Raw genomic sequence first — 16350 nt, forward strand, 5'->3', positions numbered from 1 at the left:
ATGTACATGTATACACAGTAAACTGGATACAATAATTATATTAAATATCTTCCTGCTCAAAACATATACTGTGAGCTTTCAATTTCTGCTATACAATAGGCTACTAAATACTTGCTCACACATATCCTAACGAAGAACACTAGTAAGATCATGAGAACACTAGTAAGATCACTAGTAGGACCACTAGTAAGATCATGTGATCACTAGTAAGATCATGAGAACATTAGTAAGATCATGAGCATGCTAGTAAGATCAGGAGAATGCTACTAAGATCATGTGAACACTAGTAAGATCATAAGAACGCTTGTAAATTCATACATTTGACCAATTCAGATGCACTGTTGTTTTATCTACATTACATGTATGAAGAGTTTTCATGAATTGTTATTTGTTTTATCTATGGACATAGATGAATAGTTTTTCTGAACAGTCTATTTATTAATATTTGTTATTCATTCAACCAAAATCCCTACCTGAAAACATGCATTTTTTTTATATTAATAACATCATTTATCCATTTTTTGTCCTTTGTTAATAATGTACCATTAGAAAGTGTAAATGGATTGTTTTGTTAAGTTGTTGATTATGACTAAATGAATGTTAGTTGTTGTATTGTTTATCAAATAGTCATGATATAATATGTAGACCTACTGTACTTTACAATTTGTATGAGTCATTAAACTTGTTTAGTCAACTTCAAGTAACACTCGACACAAACTAGGTCATTTCGGGACTAACATATGGTATAATTTTATTTCAATAATTCACTTGCGCGTAGGGGTCTTTAGCAGTGGGAGGAAACCGGAGGACCCAGAGAAAACCCACGAGGTTTGACAGGCGACCCTACTCCTTGTCACGTAGAAGCGGGGATTCGAAACCACACCAGTTGACTCAATGACAGACTTTATGATACAGCGTGCACACACTAACCATTCAGCCATCCAACCCCCCCTTCAAGTAACAAGGGGGGGGGGGGTGGCCAAATGGTTAACGTGTGCGCGTTGCATCATAAGGTCTGTCATTGAGTCAGGTGGCGTGGTTTTGAATCCCAGCTTCTATGTGAGAAATGGGGTTTAACATACACTCGACACAAACTAGGTCATTTTGGGACAAACATGGCTCTATTTTATTTTAAAAATTCACTTGTGCATAGGGGTCTTTAGCTGTGGGAGGATGCCTATTTCTTGTCACATACAAGCGGGAAATCAAATCAACGCCACTTGACTCAATGACAGACCTTATGATCAAACGGACGCACATTAAACAATTCAGCCATTCAGCCTCGTTGAGAAAATAGAGAATTGAGCACATCTCATAATCCTGAAATAAAATCAGGCTTAACAATGTATTATCTCTTACCTGTGACATGTTCACCTGTCCCAAGGCCAAAGTTTTAAATCCCAATATTGTTCTGTTTTTATACTTTTTACGTCGCTGTAACATAATCTGTAATTTGTTGACGTCTCGCTTGAAAAAATGTGGATACTGAAAAAGGGAAAGAACAAAGAAATTATTAAATATATTCCATGTAAATGGTCCCAGAATTTATATCTGCTGCTCTTATTTTTATAAAAATAAATGTCCATTTTTACAGGGCCAAAACTCTACAAAATTGTGCTTATAGCACTTGACAATACATACTACATAAAGCGTCTTTAGCTTTCAGTTATAACTTATAAGAAACAAATGAGTTTTTAAAAGTTTCTTGAATGACGATAAGGAGGTACATTGACGTAGGTTAATAGGCAACTCCTTGTCATGTACAAGCGGGGAATCAAAACAATGCCAGTTGACTCAATGACAGACCTGATGATGCAACGTGCATGTGTTAACCCTTTGGCTACCCAACCCCCTGCTGAATTACATATTAAAATAGTAGGCCTACAAATTTTTGAAGTATGAGATATTATAATATTATAAAGTAGATAGATATTAAAGTATAACACATACTTATGGAAGAACAATTACTGATTTATTTGTACTTGCTTGAAAACGTTGAGAGAATACTCTTCGAAACGTCGCCCAAATAAATCAGTAATTGTTCTTCCATAAGTATGTGTTATACTTTATTGCTCTATCCAGTTACTAAATGCCCCAAAAGATCATTAGATAGATATTAAACACAAAAACATAATATGGAAGACAATAACTTTTAAATTAAAGAAACATTTTGTTGAGGGTTCTCTAATGTTTTCAAGCAAGAGAGAATCCTCAACGAAACGGGAAACGTCACTTTAATTTAAATAGTAATTGTGGTCCATATTATGGTTTTGTGTTTATTATGTGTGTCAATTGCTAAATGCCGCTCAAAGAAGATGGATAGATATTGTCTGAAATCTGAATACTAGTACTACAGATGACCCTCAGAGACTTCAAGGCTGTCAGATTTTCATTCTTTTGTACACGTGTGAATTGAATTGAATTGAAATTGGGCTATTGAGGGCGGGCATGTGCCATACAGTGTGCTATGAGGGAAATTTTGCCCGAACAGCGGCACTATGGCCTACTCTTATATTGAATTCCAACTGCCAAGGGATCTTTTACATGCATGCCAATGTGTACACGGGACCTTGGTTTTTCATCCCATCCGAACGACTAGACAGCTGTCCTTGTCAGGTCCTGCATCACTGACAAGGGGGAACCACGCCGGAAAATCTGGATGACCTTTCTCGGCCAATGCAGGCATCAAACACCCGACCTCCAGGCCAGTGAGCCAGTGTCTTATCCACTTAGACCCCTTTGTACATGTATGTAAAAACTGATTAATGATAAGGTACGACAACATATGAAACTGAACAACTAATTAAAAGTTTTCAAGCATCCAGGCCTAGATGTATCGCATATTATTTTTACCACACATTTCTACAATCATATTAATCACTGAAATTAATATTTTATTTTTTCTTGTTTGGACAAATTTATTCTGAATCAATAATTAAAGATTTCAGGCATGCATTGATGCATTTATGAGTACATTTATAATCATAGTAATTAATGTTTCATTTCTTCTTATTGTTTGGACAAATTTATTTTTGGTCTGAATCAGCAAAAGATGAAAGATCGGATAGCAATTAATCATTTTATCAATATCGTCTATCAATTAATGTAATATTTGTGATCTACTATTCAAATATATATGATTTCATTATTGTTCTTAATACGGTTTTAATGGTTAGTTTGTAGAGGAATGGACGGTTATAATCGATCAAAAAACAAATTTCATTCCACCATAAATATTCTGTTAATTTCACTAATGGTTTAAACTTGCTATTTTTTATAATCTACCTTTTGGAGAGAAATGGAGTTTAATGTCCACTCGACACAAACTAGGTCAGTTCAGGAGTAAAATATGGTTCAATTTTATTTCGATAATTCGATTGCGCGTAGGGGTCTTTAGCAGTGGGAGGAAACAGACGACACTACTCCTTGTCACGTACAACCAGAGAATCGAAACCATGCCAGTTGACTCAATGACAGACCTTATGATACAAGTACAACATGCACATGCTAACCATTCGGCCATCCAAACCCCATTCTGCATTTTGGTCAATCTGATTAAAATACAGATCTATATATCATTTCATTTTCTTATACTTTCGATGAAGATCTGACCAGTTGTAGTGGAAGGTCATGTCAGGGGTCATACAGATGACTTTTAACACTATGATGTCAAAACATTGATTAACCAATCAGCTTGGATGTTTCTAGTGGGTTACCCACAGTTCCGTACAGCGCACGCCAAGAACTCGCCATAACAGACCGCTTCATTGGCTAATCCCTCACATCAACCAGAATGCAGGTTATATAACAACTCTTCCAGATCTTAGTGTAGTAAAGACAAGTAAAACGAAATTTTGAACTATAAAAAACAAAACGAAATAGGATCTGTGTTTTAATCAGATTGCTTTTTGGATGTACCGTTTGTACTATTATTAGACTGAAACTTTAGTCATCAAGGTGTTTGGTGTGGAGTTCAGGAGGAGAGCGAGAGAGATGTGGTTTAACGTCCACTCAACAATAACTAGGTCATTTTTTGAATAACAAATAGTTCAGTTTTATTTGGATAATTTGCTTGCACGCCGGGGTCTTTAGAAGTGGGAGGAAACCAGAGGACCCGGAGAAAACCCACGAAGTTGTCACATAAAAGCGGGAAATCGTAACCACGTCACTTGGTGCCTGACGATGTCTGTGACAGGCACCTCATATCCATGCATGATTATAACCCTAACAATATCTTGGCGTATTGGAATACGGTACCTGACAACTCATCCCAAAGACAACTCATCCCAATATAAGACAACTCATCCCAAGATATTAGCTATACTGAAACTTATACATAACGATAAGGATATGTCATATTCTAACAAATTTCTATCAGACAATGATATGGAAACAATCCGCACGACTGGGGCCAAAATTTTCAGTCACGTGTATGGTTCAAAGAAGGAATTAAAATGTGTACGCTATGATAAGTATACAGAGCGCCCAAAAGCTAAAACAACTTAAAATTTAAAACAACAATATCCATTTTAGTAAAACAACAATATCAATTTTTATAACATTTTTATAACAAAAGCTAAAACAACTTAAAATTTAAAACAACAATATCCATTTTAGTAAAACAACAATATCAATTTTTATAACATTTTTATAACAAAATCAGAATGATCTGAGTGGTCTTCATAGACAGCAATTTTATTAAAACAAATATAACTAGATTTGTTGGGATGAGTTGTCTTATATCTTGACCCATGTTTTAAAGTTGGGATGAGTTGTCTTTTATCTTGGGATGAGTTGTCTTTTATCTTGGGATGAGTTGTCTTATATTGGGATGAGATGTCTTGGGATGAGTTGTCTTTTGGATGAGTTGTCAGGTACCGTATTCCAATATGGCAAGATATTGTTAGGGTTATAATCATGCCTGGATATGAGGTGCCTGTCACAGACATCGTTGTCTTATATTGGGATGAGATGTCTTGGGATGAGTTGTCTTTTTTATGAGTTGTCAGGTACTGTATTCCAATATGCCAAGATATTGTTAGGGTTATAATCATGCCTGGATATGAGGTGCCTGTCACAGACATCGTTGTCTTATATTGGGATGAGATGTCTTTGGGATGAGTTGTCTGTATACCGCATATTGTTATGAAGTGTTTTTTTTTTCATGCCAGAAAAATTAATTTATTTTATGTCTTCAACAAGTACGATTTGTATTGGTACTTTCCTGTCCCAGGACTGTAGTGATACAGTCTTCACTTCAGATGAAAACAAAACTCAGAACAAGAGATATATTGGATGATATATTTATAATGTCTTTTTTCAGGTAATTCAATTTTTCTGTCAGACATTTTCAATAAAGAACTAGCAAAAACAAGATATAAAATACGAGAATCTTGCTTCCTCGATGGAGGTCTCGCACTCCGAGATAAACGAGGATTCAAGTTAAACTACAATGGCAGATAATCAATGTCAAGCTATTTTCAAGTTGTTTATTTTATAGTTCATTATCTGAGCTGCAGCTTTATCATGGATACTGATCTATCACTGGATCAATCTGATTAAAACACAGATCCTATTTCGTTTTGTTTTTATAGTTCAAAATTTCGTTTTACTTGTCTTTACTACAAGGATCTGGAAGAGTTGTTATCATTGACGTGTTCTGAATGGTGTGAGGGATTAGCCAATGAAACGGTCTGTTACGGTGAACTTTAGGCGTGTTTTGCACAGAACTGTTGGTAATCCACTAGTACCATCAATGCTGATTGGTTAATGAAATGCCTGACGTCATAGGGTCAAAAGACACTCGTATGACCTGACGCAACCTATCGCTACATCCGGTCAGATCTTCATGTAGTGTAGGCCATCGAAAGTATAAAAAAGAAACGAAATATAGATCTGTATTTTAATCAGATTGTCAATGGATCAAATTCGGACCAATATCTTCCACTCCACTGAAAAGATCCCCACTGTCTTATTATTAGGTTTCCCCTTGTCAGTGGTGCAGGACGGAGGGTATGACAAAGAGAGCTGTCTAGTCATTTGGAGGGGACAAAAAACCAAGGTCCTGTGTATACATCAGCATACACATAAAAGATCCCTTTTAAATGGCCAAATGCGCGTTGTATCATTAGGTCTGTCATTGAGTCAACTGGCGTGGTTTCGATTCCTTGGTTGTATGGGTTTTCTCCGGGTCCTCCGGTTACCTCCCACTGCTAAAGACCCCTACGCGCAAGCAGATTATTGAAAAAAATGAAACCATATTGGTCCCAAAATGACCTGGTTTGTGTTGAGTAGATATTAAACCCCATAAATTTGAACAGTATGTTTGTCCTGAAATGACCGACTATGTGTCAATGGACTCTCTCTCTCTCTGCATGTATATATATATATATATATATATATATATATATATATATATATATATATATATATATATATATATATATATATAAGTACACAGACAATAAATGATTAAATGAAGATCATGAGTGAGGTCACGTCATCCAATAATCTAGCTACATAGTCCTAACAGTATAAAACATGCCAATTCATCAAATAATCAGTCTGGTCACTGGACAACCATGTCAAGTTTCCCCTCTCAACGAATCTATTTTATGAGCTTAGTGGGTCATTGACATTGACGTAATCAATAGTGTATTTCATCAACTTCGTAACAACGGAAATTTACAACTAAAACATTTGCTGAATTTCTCAAAATATGTACCCCTGACTAAACATTCAAGTTTCCCTCAGTTTGTTTTTTCTTTATTTCAATACAAGAAAAACATAAAATTTGGCAAATTTGTCCTTGCTTGATGTTTGGAAATTCCAAGCTATGGATAAGAAATGAAATGAAATGGGGTTTAACGTCCTACTTTTCTGCTCCGACTGGGCTAATGAGGACAGACATGCACCATACAGTGTGCAATGAAATGAAATGAAATGAAATGAAATGGGGTTTAACATCCTACTTTTCTGCTCCTATACTGGGCTAATGAAGACGGGCATACGCCATATAGTGTGCTATGATGGAAATTTTTGTCCAGTGCTTGCCCCATGGGTGTTTTTCGGGTAGTCCAGTATTTTTCTAGTAAGATTGGGCGTCTATACTTTACATATATACCAAATTTGCCATACTTTGATTGAAAATAACCACCCGATAAATACCTTCGGGGCAATGTATCTTTAAACTCTGTTTCATTAGCCTAGTCGGATGTTTAACCCCATTTCGTTTTCATGCTACATTACATGTCTTCCCTCATAGCACCATGTCCTCATTATGCAGAGGGGAGGGGGTCACGATGGTTATGTGGGTAAGACGCTGGCTCGCTAGCCTGGAAGTCGGTGTTCGATCCCTGCATTAGCCGAGAAAGTTCATCCACATTTACCGGCGTGGTTCCCCCTTGTCAATGATGCAGGACGGAGGATCTGACAAGGACAGCGGTCTAGTCGTTCGGAAGCTACAGAAAACCGAGGTCCTGTGTACACAATGACATGTACGTAAAAGATCTCTTGACAGTTGGAATTCGACATAAGAGTAGGCCATGGTGGCGCTGTCCGGGCAAAATTTCCCTCATAGCACACTGTATGGCGTATGCCCGTCTTCATTAGCCCAGTTCAGAGCAGAACAGTAGGACGTTAAACCCCATTTCAATTCATTTTTATGGTTGGTGCCGAAAAGTAAGACATTAAACTCTCAATTCATTTTTATGCGACATCTGTACAAAGTCACATGTAATACAACATGTCTCCCAAGACCTGCATGCAATAACACCATGTATTATTCATGCGCATAAATTTCTCTAACAGAATCCTACTCAATTCACACTATTTTAGATCTAGCGTTTTTATTACATAATAAACCCGTATTGATTTTGAAACACAAATACGCTACGTTAGTTTTAATTCAATCTTCTCTCAAGTTTGACTTGAGCATAGATTTAGTGTAATGTCTTTCAAAATTTATTACCGATATTCCATTAAAATTTCATTGAAGTGTTTTAAGTTTTTGTTTTATGGAATAAAATAGATCTTGGGAGATCTGAAGATTGAAAATGTTGGCTTTTGATAAAAAATAAAAACCTCATATATAATGTCTGAATAGTTCCTTATTTTATCAGTTTTATGATGATAACGTTCATAGACTTTTTACAATGGAACTCCGGGCCAGAAGATTGAAATTTTTAGCTTTTGATAAAAAAATCTCTCATGTCTAAAAATTTTCTTATTTTATTAGTTTTTGATAGAATTTTTATAATGGATTGGAAAGGAATAGCAAACCTGGAAATAGAGCACCTGTTACAGACGTTGTCAGGAACAAATTTGGCTCAATTCCTCCGATTCCTGTCATTTTGTTCAACACAGATTCAGTCTGATTTTAAAAACACAGATCCTATTTCGTTTCATTTTTTATAGTTCTAATTTACGTTTTACTTGTCTTTACTACACTAGGATCTGGAAGCGTTCTGGTTGATGTGAGGGATTAGACAATGAAAGAGTCTGTTTTGGTCACTTGTTGAGTTCTGTGGTGTAAAGTGAAATATTAACGCTGATTGGTTCATCAATTGTGTGGTGTCGAGGACCCGCGATGCCACCTTCCACTACAACCGGTAGTAACTTCATGTAGTGGAAGCCATCAAAAGTATTAAAAAAAAAAAAAATATATATTTGTGTTTTAATCAGATTAACACAGGTATGTCTTGTATCTTTTTTTAAATGATATTTCATAATACATGCTTGGCATTTTATAGTTCAATATTTCGTTTTACTGGTCTTTACTACGCTTGGATCTGGAAGAGTTGTTATTTAACTCGTGTTCTGAATGGTGTCAGGGATAAGCCAATGAAACGGTCTGTTACGGCGAGCTTTAAGCGTGTTTTTCACGGAACTGTGGGTAATCCACTAGTAACATCAATGCTGATTGGTTAATCAAATGTCTGATGTCATAGGGTCATAAGTCGGTCTTCTGACCCCTGACTTGACCTATCACTACAACCGGTCAGATCTTCATGTAGTGTAGGCCATCGAAAGTATAAACAAGCCAACAGTGAGGCTGATGTCCCCCGCCGAAATTGCAAAATAAATAGATGACACATATTAATTAATCGCACATTTATTTTTTTCACTAAGTTTCATCACTCTCTATCAGATAGAATCAAGATTATCTTGTCCCAAACCATCGACAAATGAAATCGATTAGCTCTGCTTAGCTTCAGCTCGAAATGTTAATTATTGAACTCAGTCAAGACATTCACCTAATGAACATCTACATATACATCAAGTTTAAACATTCACCTAATAGACACCTATGCCAAGTTTGAACATTCTACCTCAATTAGAAGGAGAGTTATTGTGTTCCAAAGTTTCTACCATTCAAATTGCTTATCACTCTGCTTACCCTCAGCAAAAAATGTTCATTATCGAACTTAGTTAAGGTATTCATATAATAAATCTATACACCAAGTTTCATCAATCTCACTTAATTAGAACTAAAGTTATCGTGTCCCAAAGCATCAACCAATCAAATTGCTTATCTCTGCTTACCCTAAGCGGAAAATGCTCATCTTCGAACTCCATCAAGGCATTGACCTAATCAACACATACACCAAGTTTGAACATTCTAGCTCAATTAGGAAGAGAGTTATCGTGCCCCAAAGTATCAACCAATCAAATTGCTTATCTCTGCTTACCCTAAGCGGAAAATGCTCATCTTCGAACTCCATCAAGGCATTGACCTAATAAACACATACACCAAGTTTGAACATTCTAGCTCAATTAAAAGTTATCGTGTCCCAAAGCATCAACCAATCAAATTGCTTATCTCTGCTTACCCTAAGCGGAAAATGCTCATCTTCGAACTCCATCAAGGCATTGACCTAATCAACACATACACCAAGTTTGAACATTCTAGCCCAATTAGGAAGAGAGTTATCGTGTCCCAAAGCATCAACCAATCAAATTGCTTATCTCTGCTTACCCTAAGCGGAAAATGCTCATCTTCGAACTCCATCAAGGCATTGACCTAATAAACACATACACCAAGTTTGAACATTCTAGCTCAATTAGGAAGAGAGTTATTGTGTCCCAAAAAGTGTGACGGACAGACAGACGGACAGACAGACGGACGAACCCATTTTAATAGTCCCCTGCTTTCTTCGAAAGGCGGGGGACAAAAAATGAAACGAAATATAGATCTGTATTTGAATCAGATTGGGGTGTGAAACTCATTTTGATTCAGGGGTCACATGAACTAAAATTTTACATCAAAGGGCCGGAGATATACAAAAATATCAAGATACAGAAAATTTTATTGATTTAATTGACTCAAATCGTTATATATTATACACAACGTTCTCTTGTATTACATACAGAGAGAGAGAGAAATAGGGTTTAACATCCACTCAACACAAACTAGGTCATTTCGGGACTAACGTACATTGTATGGTTAATTTTTTATTTCAATAATTTGCTTGCGCATAGGGGTTTTTAGCAATGGGAGGAAACCGGAGGACCTGGAGAAAACCCATGAGGTTGGACAGACGACCCTACTCCTTGTCACATACAACAGGGGATTTGAAACCACACCAGCTGACTCAAAGACAGGCCTTATGATACAGTGCGCACGTGCTAACCATTCGGCCATCCAACCCCCCTTGTATTACATACAACTTATATATCTATGACATACAGCACAAAAGTCAGAGTTTTACTGAAACCGGAAAACTATAATAATCGATTCCACTGCTAGTTTCTAATAGTAAGTGCAGGAGGGCCGCACTACACGCACAAAAAAAAAGGACAGAAAATAGACATTGCACCAAATAAATAAAATATCAAATCACGTGAATGGATCCGGGGGCCAGCCGTAAGCGTCTATTCAACACGTCAGTTTGTTAAAATTTGTTCCACGGGCCACATTTAAACCCTTGGTGGGCCGGATATGGCCCACGGACCGCTTGTTTGACACCCCTGATTTAAAGTCTTAACAACACAATACTTCCTTTCATCATTTTAAGAATAACATATGGTAATTTTCAGGCGCCACCCCTGACAACCTGGCTTGGAAGTATTTTGAGAACAACTGATACCAGGTCTTGTAATGCGTATAAAATAATCCATGGAATATGTCCAAGAATGTCTACTAATGGTATTTATTTTCAATTTTTTGAATCTAACAATATAAACAACAGTGGAAATAAAGCACCTGCCAAAGACAATATTGGGCACAAATTAAAGGTCACTGGAAAGGGTTCAATTTTTTTTTTAATATAATGTCAATATTTCCTTTCTATAAGTATAACACGAACCCCAATGTCAATATTACCTGCAACAGGTCAATTTCAACATTATTAATTTCTGCCATTCTCTTTGGGTAGTCATAACATTCCATCAATAAACAATCTGTGACGTCATATTTAGAGTCTATATTTCTATGAGGAGAAGGACTAAACTTAAAAAAAATTTCTACAGCTTTTCCGGTGACCGTTAAGGCTTTGTCAGGTACAACCCCACTTGTCTGCTACCGATTTACCTTTATCATTTTTTTAACAATATTTTATAATACACATCTAGCACAAAATTCAAAATATCAGGTATGTACTAGTTCAGTAGTGCCCGATGTTTTGTCAGGTACCAGTACAACTAAAATCAAAAATCGTTATTTTCAGGAATGAACAAAAAAAAAAAATAAATTCCTTACCTGTAAGGAGAATGACAAGTCTAATTCTGTATCGAGTGATCCACCTGGAGGTACGATTATTTCATTCGATCGTAACACTCTCTTGGAATTCTAAAAATATACACAGAAAAACTATTGAATGAAGCTATATTTTAAAGTTACAATTTCATATTTTTAAGTTATATTTTTAACATGTATTAAAAAAAAGCACTAAAATAGATGGTATCTATAAACAGTCCATCCTTGTTAAAGAATAATCCTATTATTACTATAATTCACTATTGCCAGTTGAGAAATTGGCAAAAATATCATTTTCAACTTCAAATTCAAACGTTTGAAGATAGCTATTCCACGGTGGGGAATAAGAAAACAAGGGAGGTAATTGGAAGGTAATTGTATTATTATTTCCGGTGTGAAGATTCTTAAGTGTGAGAAAGATAAACTATGATCATATAATAGTGAGTTGACAACCTATTGAGCAAAAGACATAGAAATAATTATGTTTTGACTTTCTTAGAAAATATGAAATTGTAACTTTAACAAATACCATGGTATCTTTTTCAAAACACAAATTTCAATCAAAACATTCTTTATACATTTGTCTCGTTTTCATTAGCCCAGTCGGAGCAGAAAAGTAGGACGTTAAACCCCCATTTCATTTTATTTCATTTATACATTTGTCATTCTAGATATACATTGTATGAACAGAAACTTAGTATATGAGTTTTCTTAGGCCCGTTTTCCATTTACGCGTTTTCTCAGTGTTTTCGTGTGTGTTTTTATTTGCCGACGAAAAAGTCGGTCTTATGCAAATGTAATGGGACTATTTCCATATAACTGGCCAAAACATGCACAAAAACGTGTACATGAAAAACAGGCTATAGTATATATCTAGCACAGATATTTACAAATTTGCCTGTGTTTCACATTAGTCGTTTTCTGACAGACAAAATTACTTTATTTTTAAAACCATGCTAATTATTTCTATTGTTTGTATTTCTTATACAGGACATCCTCCAAACTGCTTAAATTTATTTTGGAATGTTTTAAATATTTCTGATAGAGGCCCCTTGTGTTTCCACTTAAAATTGCATCGTGGCTACTGTCTTACTTAGACTTGTTTTCCACGTCCATTTTCGTCTGTTGCATGGAAACAATCCCCTTATACATGTATTTGCGCCAGTGAAAACACGCAAATGAAAAACAGGCCTTATTGTGAATAAACAGATTAAAATAGTCCTTCATTTAATTAGGTGCACGTAAAGAACCTGATAATAAACTTACCTGCATTTTAACAGCTATGATGACCGAGGTGAGATCATTCTCTAAAGATTTATTCACAACCAATCGATTTAATGTTAAACTGCACAACCTGAAAAATATTCACAATCAATTGATTTTATGGAAATATATTCACATCCTGAAAAAATATTCACAACCAATAGATTTAATGCTAAACTGCACAATGTTTTTTTTTTTACATATTATAAATTGTAAGATTCCATTTAAACGAAGAGCTGTTGGTTCTTGAAATAATTTATTAAAGATAGATGTGTTGAAAATCTCAAACTCAAATTACTTTATATATTATATTTGTTCCCTCTTGTCAGTGATGCAGGACGGGGGGCGTGACAAGAACAGCTGTCTAGTCGTTCAGATGGGATGAAAAGCTGACGTCTCGTGTACACATTGGCGTGCACGTAAAAGATCCCTTGAGAGTTGGAATTCGATAGGCCTATGTATAGGAGTCGGCCGTATAGTGCCGCTGTCAGGGCAAAATTTCCCTCATAGCACACTATATGGAATGCCCGTTTTCATTAGCCCAGTTCGGAGCAGTAGGACGTTAAACCCCATTTTATTTCATTTCAGTATAGGTCTACCGTATGTTTGAATGTTTTGACAAGATTTATTTAGCCTAAAATTACAATGTTTTGAGAAGGATTTGAAGCAAAATTATGACAAATTAATTAGTTTGTATATGTGTTTAGTCCTATTATAATACCATAAATCACCCAGTTTGTACACAGGAATGTATCTTTAAATAGGCATAGGTACATGTACTATTGGATTGCTATGATAAAGTCTCGGATACCGTACGTCCAATTAAATGGCATGGGTGCTAAATATTTAAGAAAAGATTTTTATTGACTCATCTTAAACAGGTAAACACAATGTCAATATGCATTGCACATCGTCATAACATCACAACAATATTCATAAAATTTAGGTTACCGGTACAATAATTTACATACCTGTAATTAATTAAGAAATAGATAGATATGGTATATCAAGGTTGTGGACCCTCTAGAGACCACAGTTTTTATCCAATTTGGATGAAACTTTAAATATATGTTTTTATCATTAAGATCTTGGTTCCTTTTGATAATTATTAACATTAGTGTTACTTTGCTCTTATTTTTTGAAAAAATTTTCACAAGTTGATTTCCTTTATTTTGTTAATGTAGAATGGTAACGAACTGCTCTTTTCATTTTCTTTGTTTTATTTGTTTTGTTTGAATTTGATTTATCTGTTTAGTTTTTGATTGTTTAATTTTTGTTAATGAAGTTGATTCTTTTAAACTTCGTTTTTATTTTTGAACTCTACTTGGTGTAGGTGTTCATCAGGTAATACCTCGACTGAGTTCAATATTGAGATTAGCCGGTTGATTTGTTGGATATAAACCTTTGAATAATAGCGCCTAACAGGCAGCTGTGTTTAATTATGTTCTCCTGATTTTGATTGTTTCTGTGTGTTTGAAGTATATGTTTGTGATATGCGCTTAGAAACACTTCACGTGTAATGAAGCGCTATATAAATCGAACAATAATAATAATAATAATGTGAAAAAATATTCACAACGAATTTAGATTTACATGTAATGTTAAACTGCACAACCTGAAAAAATTATTTACAATCAATTTAGATTTAATGATACATATGTGAACTACACAAGCTGAGACATAAGTTTATTATGAAGAATTAAATATATCAGGCCTTACAATTAAAACATATGCTGACAATGCAGATATACCTCTCCACATATTTGAAGGCAAATATTGCAGCCAATATGCTTTTTACTGGCTGCAATGTTTGCATATGTACTTATGGTCATTGTTTAAGGCAAATGCAAGCCTGGAAACAAGGCACCTGCCACAGACAATGTCAGGCACCATTTAAACTTTACCAGGCACTAATTCTATATGTACGTAAACATGTTATTTTGGCTTTGTCAGGCACAATCCCTCTGGTGCCTTATGCCTGGTTTCTGACATTTTGTCTAGCACAGATTAGGTTTTTTTATATCACTGTTTCTATAAAGCAAAAAATGTTGGGTAGATGTACTAGTTCATTAGTGCCTAACTTTTTGTTACATGTACTGTAGGTATATTTATATAACACCTACACGTAGGCCTGAATGCACCTGTATTAGGCTGTATAATCCCCTGACTGTTCATAATTAAAGGACATTTAAAATTTAAATTAAATTAAAGATACATTATGTAAAATTCTGATAAAGAACTGATTGTTCTAAAATAGATAGTGAGAAATGAATATATTGAATATTTCAAACAAATCACTTTATCCTGAGCAAAGTTCTGACTGTTTGGAGATGTAGCAATGGTACATGTACCTAACAATCGAGACCTAGCCTCGATTATCCATTTTATAGTTAAATTATAAAATCTTGCTCGTGTTCTAGTCCCATGTAAATCATGATCATCGGGTGGTCTAGAAATGTCTAAATAATAATTTATAAGATTTGAAACCAGTAAAAAAAAGACCTGCATTAGGCAGATTATTAAGCTCTTACATAATGAATCTCGAAAAGATTGCATAAAAATTAAAGGAGTATTCGGTACGGTACAATTCATAATATGTCTAGTTAACCATGTTTATGTTGTACAATTACATGTAATAATTGGCTGGATAATTACTAATTACAGAGAGAGAGAGAGAGAGAGAGAGAGAAAGAGAGAGATGGGGGTTTAAGGTGCACTCGACACAAACTAGGTCATTTCGGGACTAACACATGGTTTAATTTCATTTCAATAATTCACTTTTGCGTAGGGGTGTTTATCAGTGGGATGAAACCGGATGACCCAGATAAAACCCACGAGTTTGGACACGTGACCCTACTCCTTGTCACCTACAACCAGGGATTCGAAACTAGGCCAGGTTGACTCAATGACAGGCCTTATGATACAGCGCGCATACTTGCTAACCATTCGGCCATCCAACACCACTAAGAACAGATAGAAGAGATATGTATAAATGGTAATAGTTATATTACACACATGAACTTGACACACTTCAAATATCACTTCCTGCAATCGTTTTAAAGTGGTCACATATTTATAAAAATTTAAAACTAAAAGTAAAATGTAAAACAACTATTTTAATGTGTACATATATATGGTACATGTATATAATTAATATGTACGATTAATTATTATTAATTAGTCCTACACAAAAATCCAGGTTTGTCAGCCAAAAATAGACAATCTTGTTTTGATTTTGTTAATTGTCATTAACCATCTACGTGTATATGTAACTAGGTTTTCACAATCACTATATCACTATTTGTGCTACGATTGAAATTGTGGTTTTAATTGTAGGGAAATCGTAGTGATCCTATCAGGTCTTACCATATATTAAGGCCAGTTGTGGCAAT

At 35.2% G+C, this 16350-nt stretch overlaps 1 protein-coding gene across 1 annotated transcript in view; it reads right to left on the minus strand.

The window, feature by feature from the left end:
• Positions 1–16350, minus strand: part of LOC126821333 (phosphofurin acidic cluster sorting protein 2) — a 118415-nt gene that overhangs the window by 89113 nt on the left and 12952 nt on the right. The window contains exons 2-4 of the mRNA XM_050549740.2: positions 12962–13049; positions 11699–11788; positions 1360–1485 (exon numbers count right to left, since the gene is read on the minus strand). Coding sequence (XP_050405697.1) covers positions 1360–1485; positions 11699–11788; positions 12962–13049 — 304 coding nt within the window. The remainder of the gene's footprint in view (positions 1–1359; positions 1486–11698; positions 11789–12961; positions 13050–16350) is intronic.

Source organism: Patella vulgata, chromosome 5 (assembly GCF_932274485.2).
Source record: "Patella vulgata chromosome 5, xgPatVulg1.2, whole genome shotgun sequence".
Taxonomy (NCBI): domain Eukaryota; kingdom Metazoa; phylum Mollusca; class Gastropoda; family Patellidae; genus Patella; species Patella vulgata.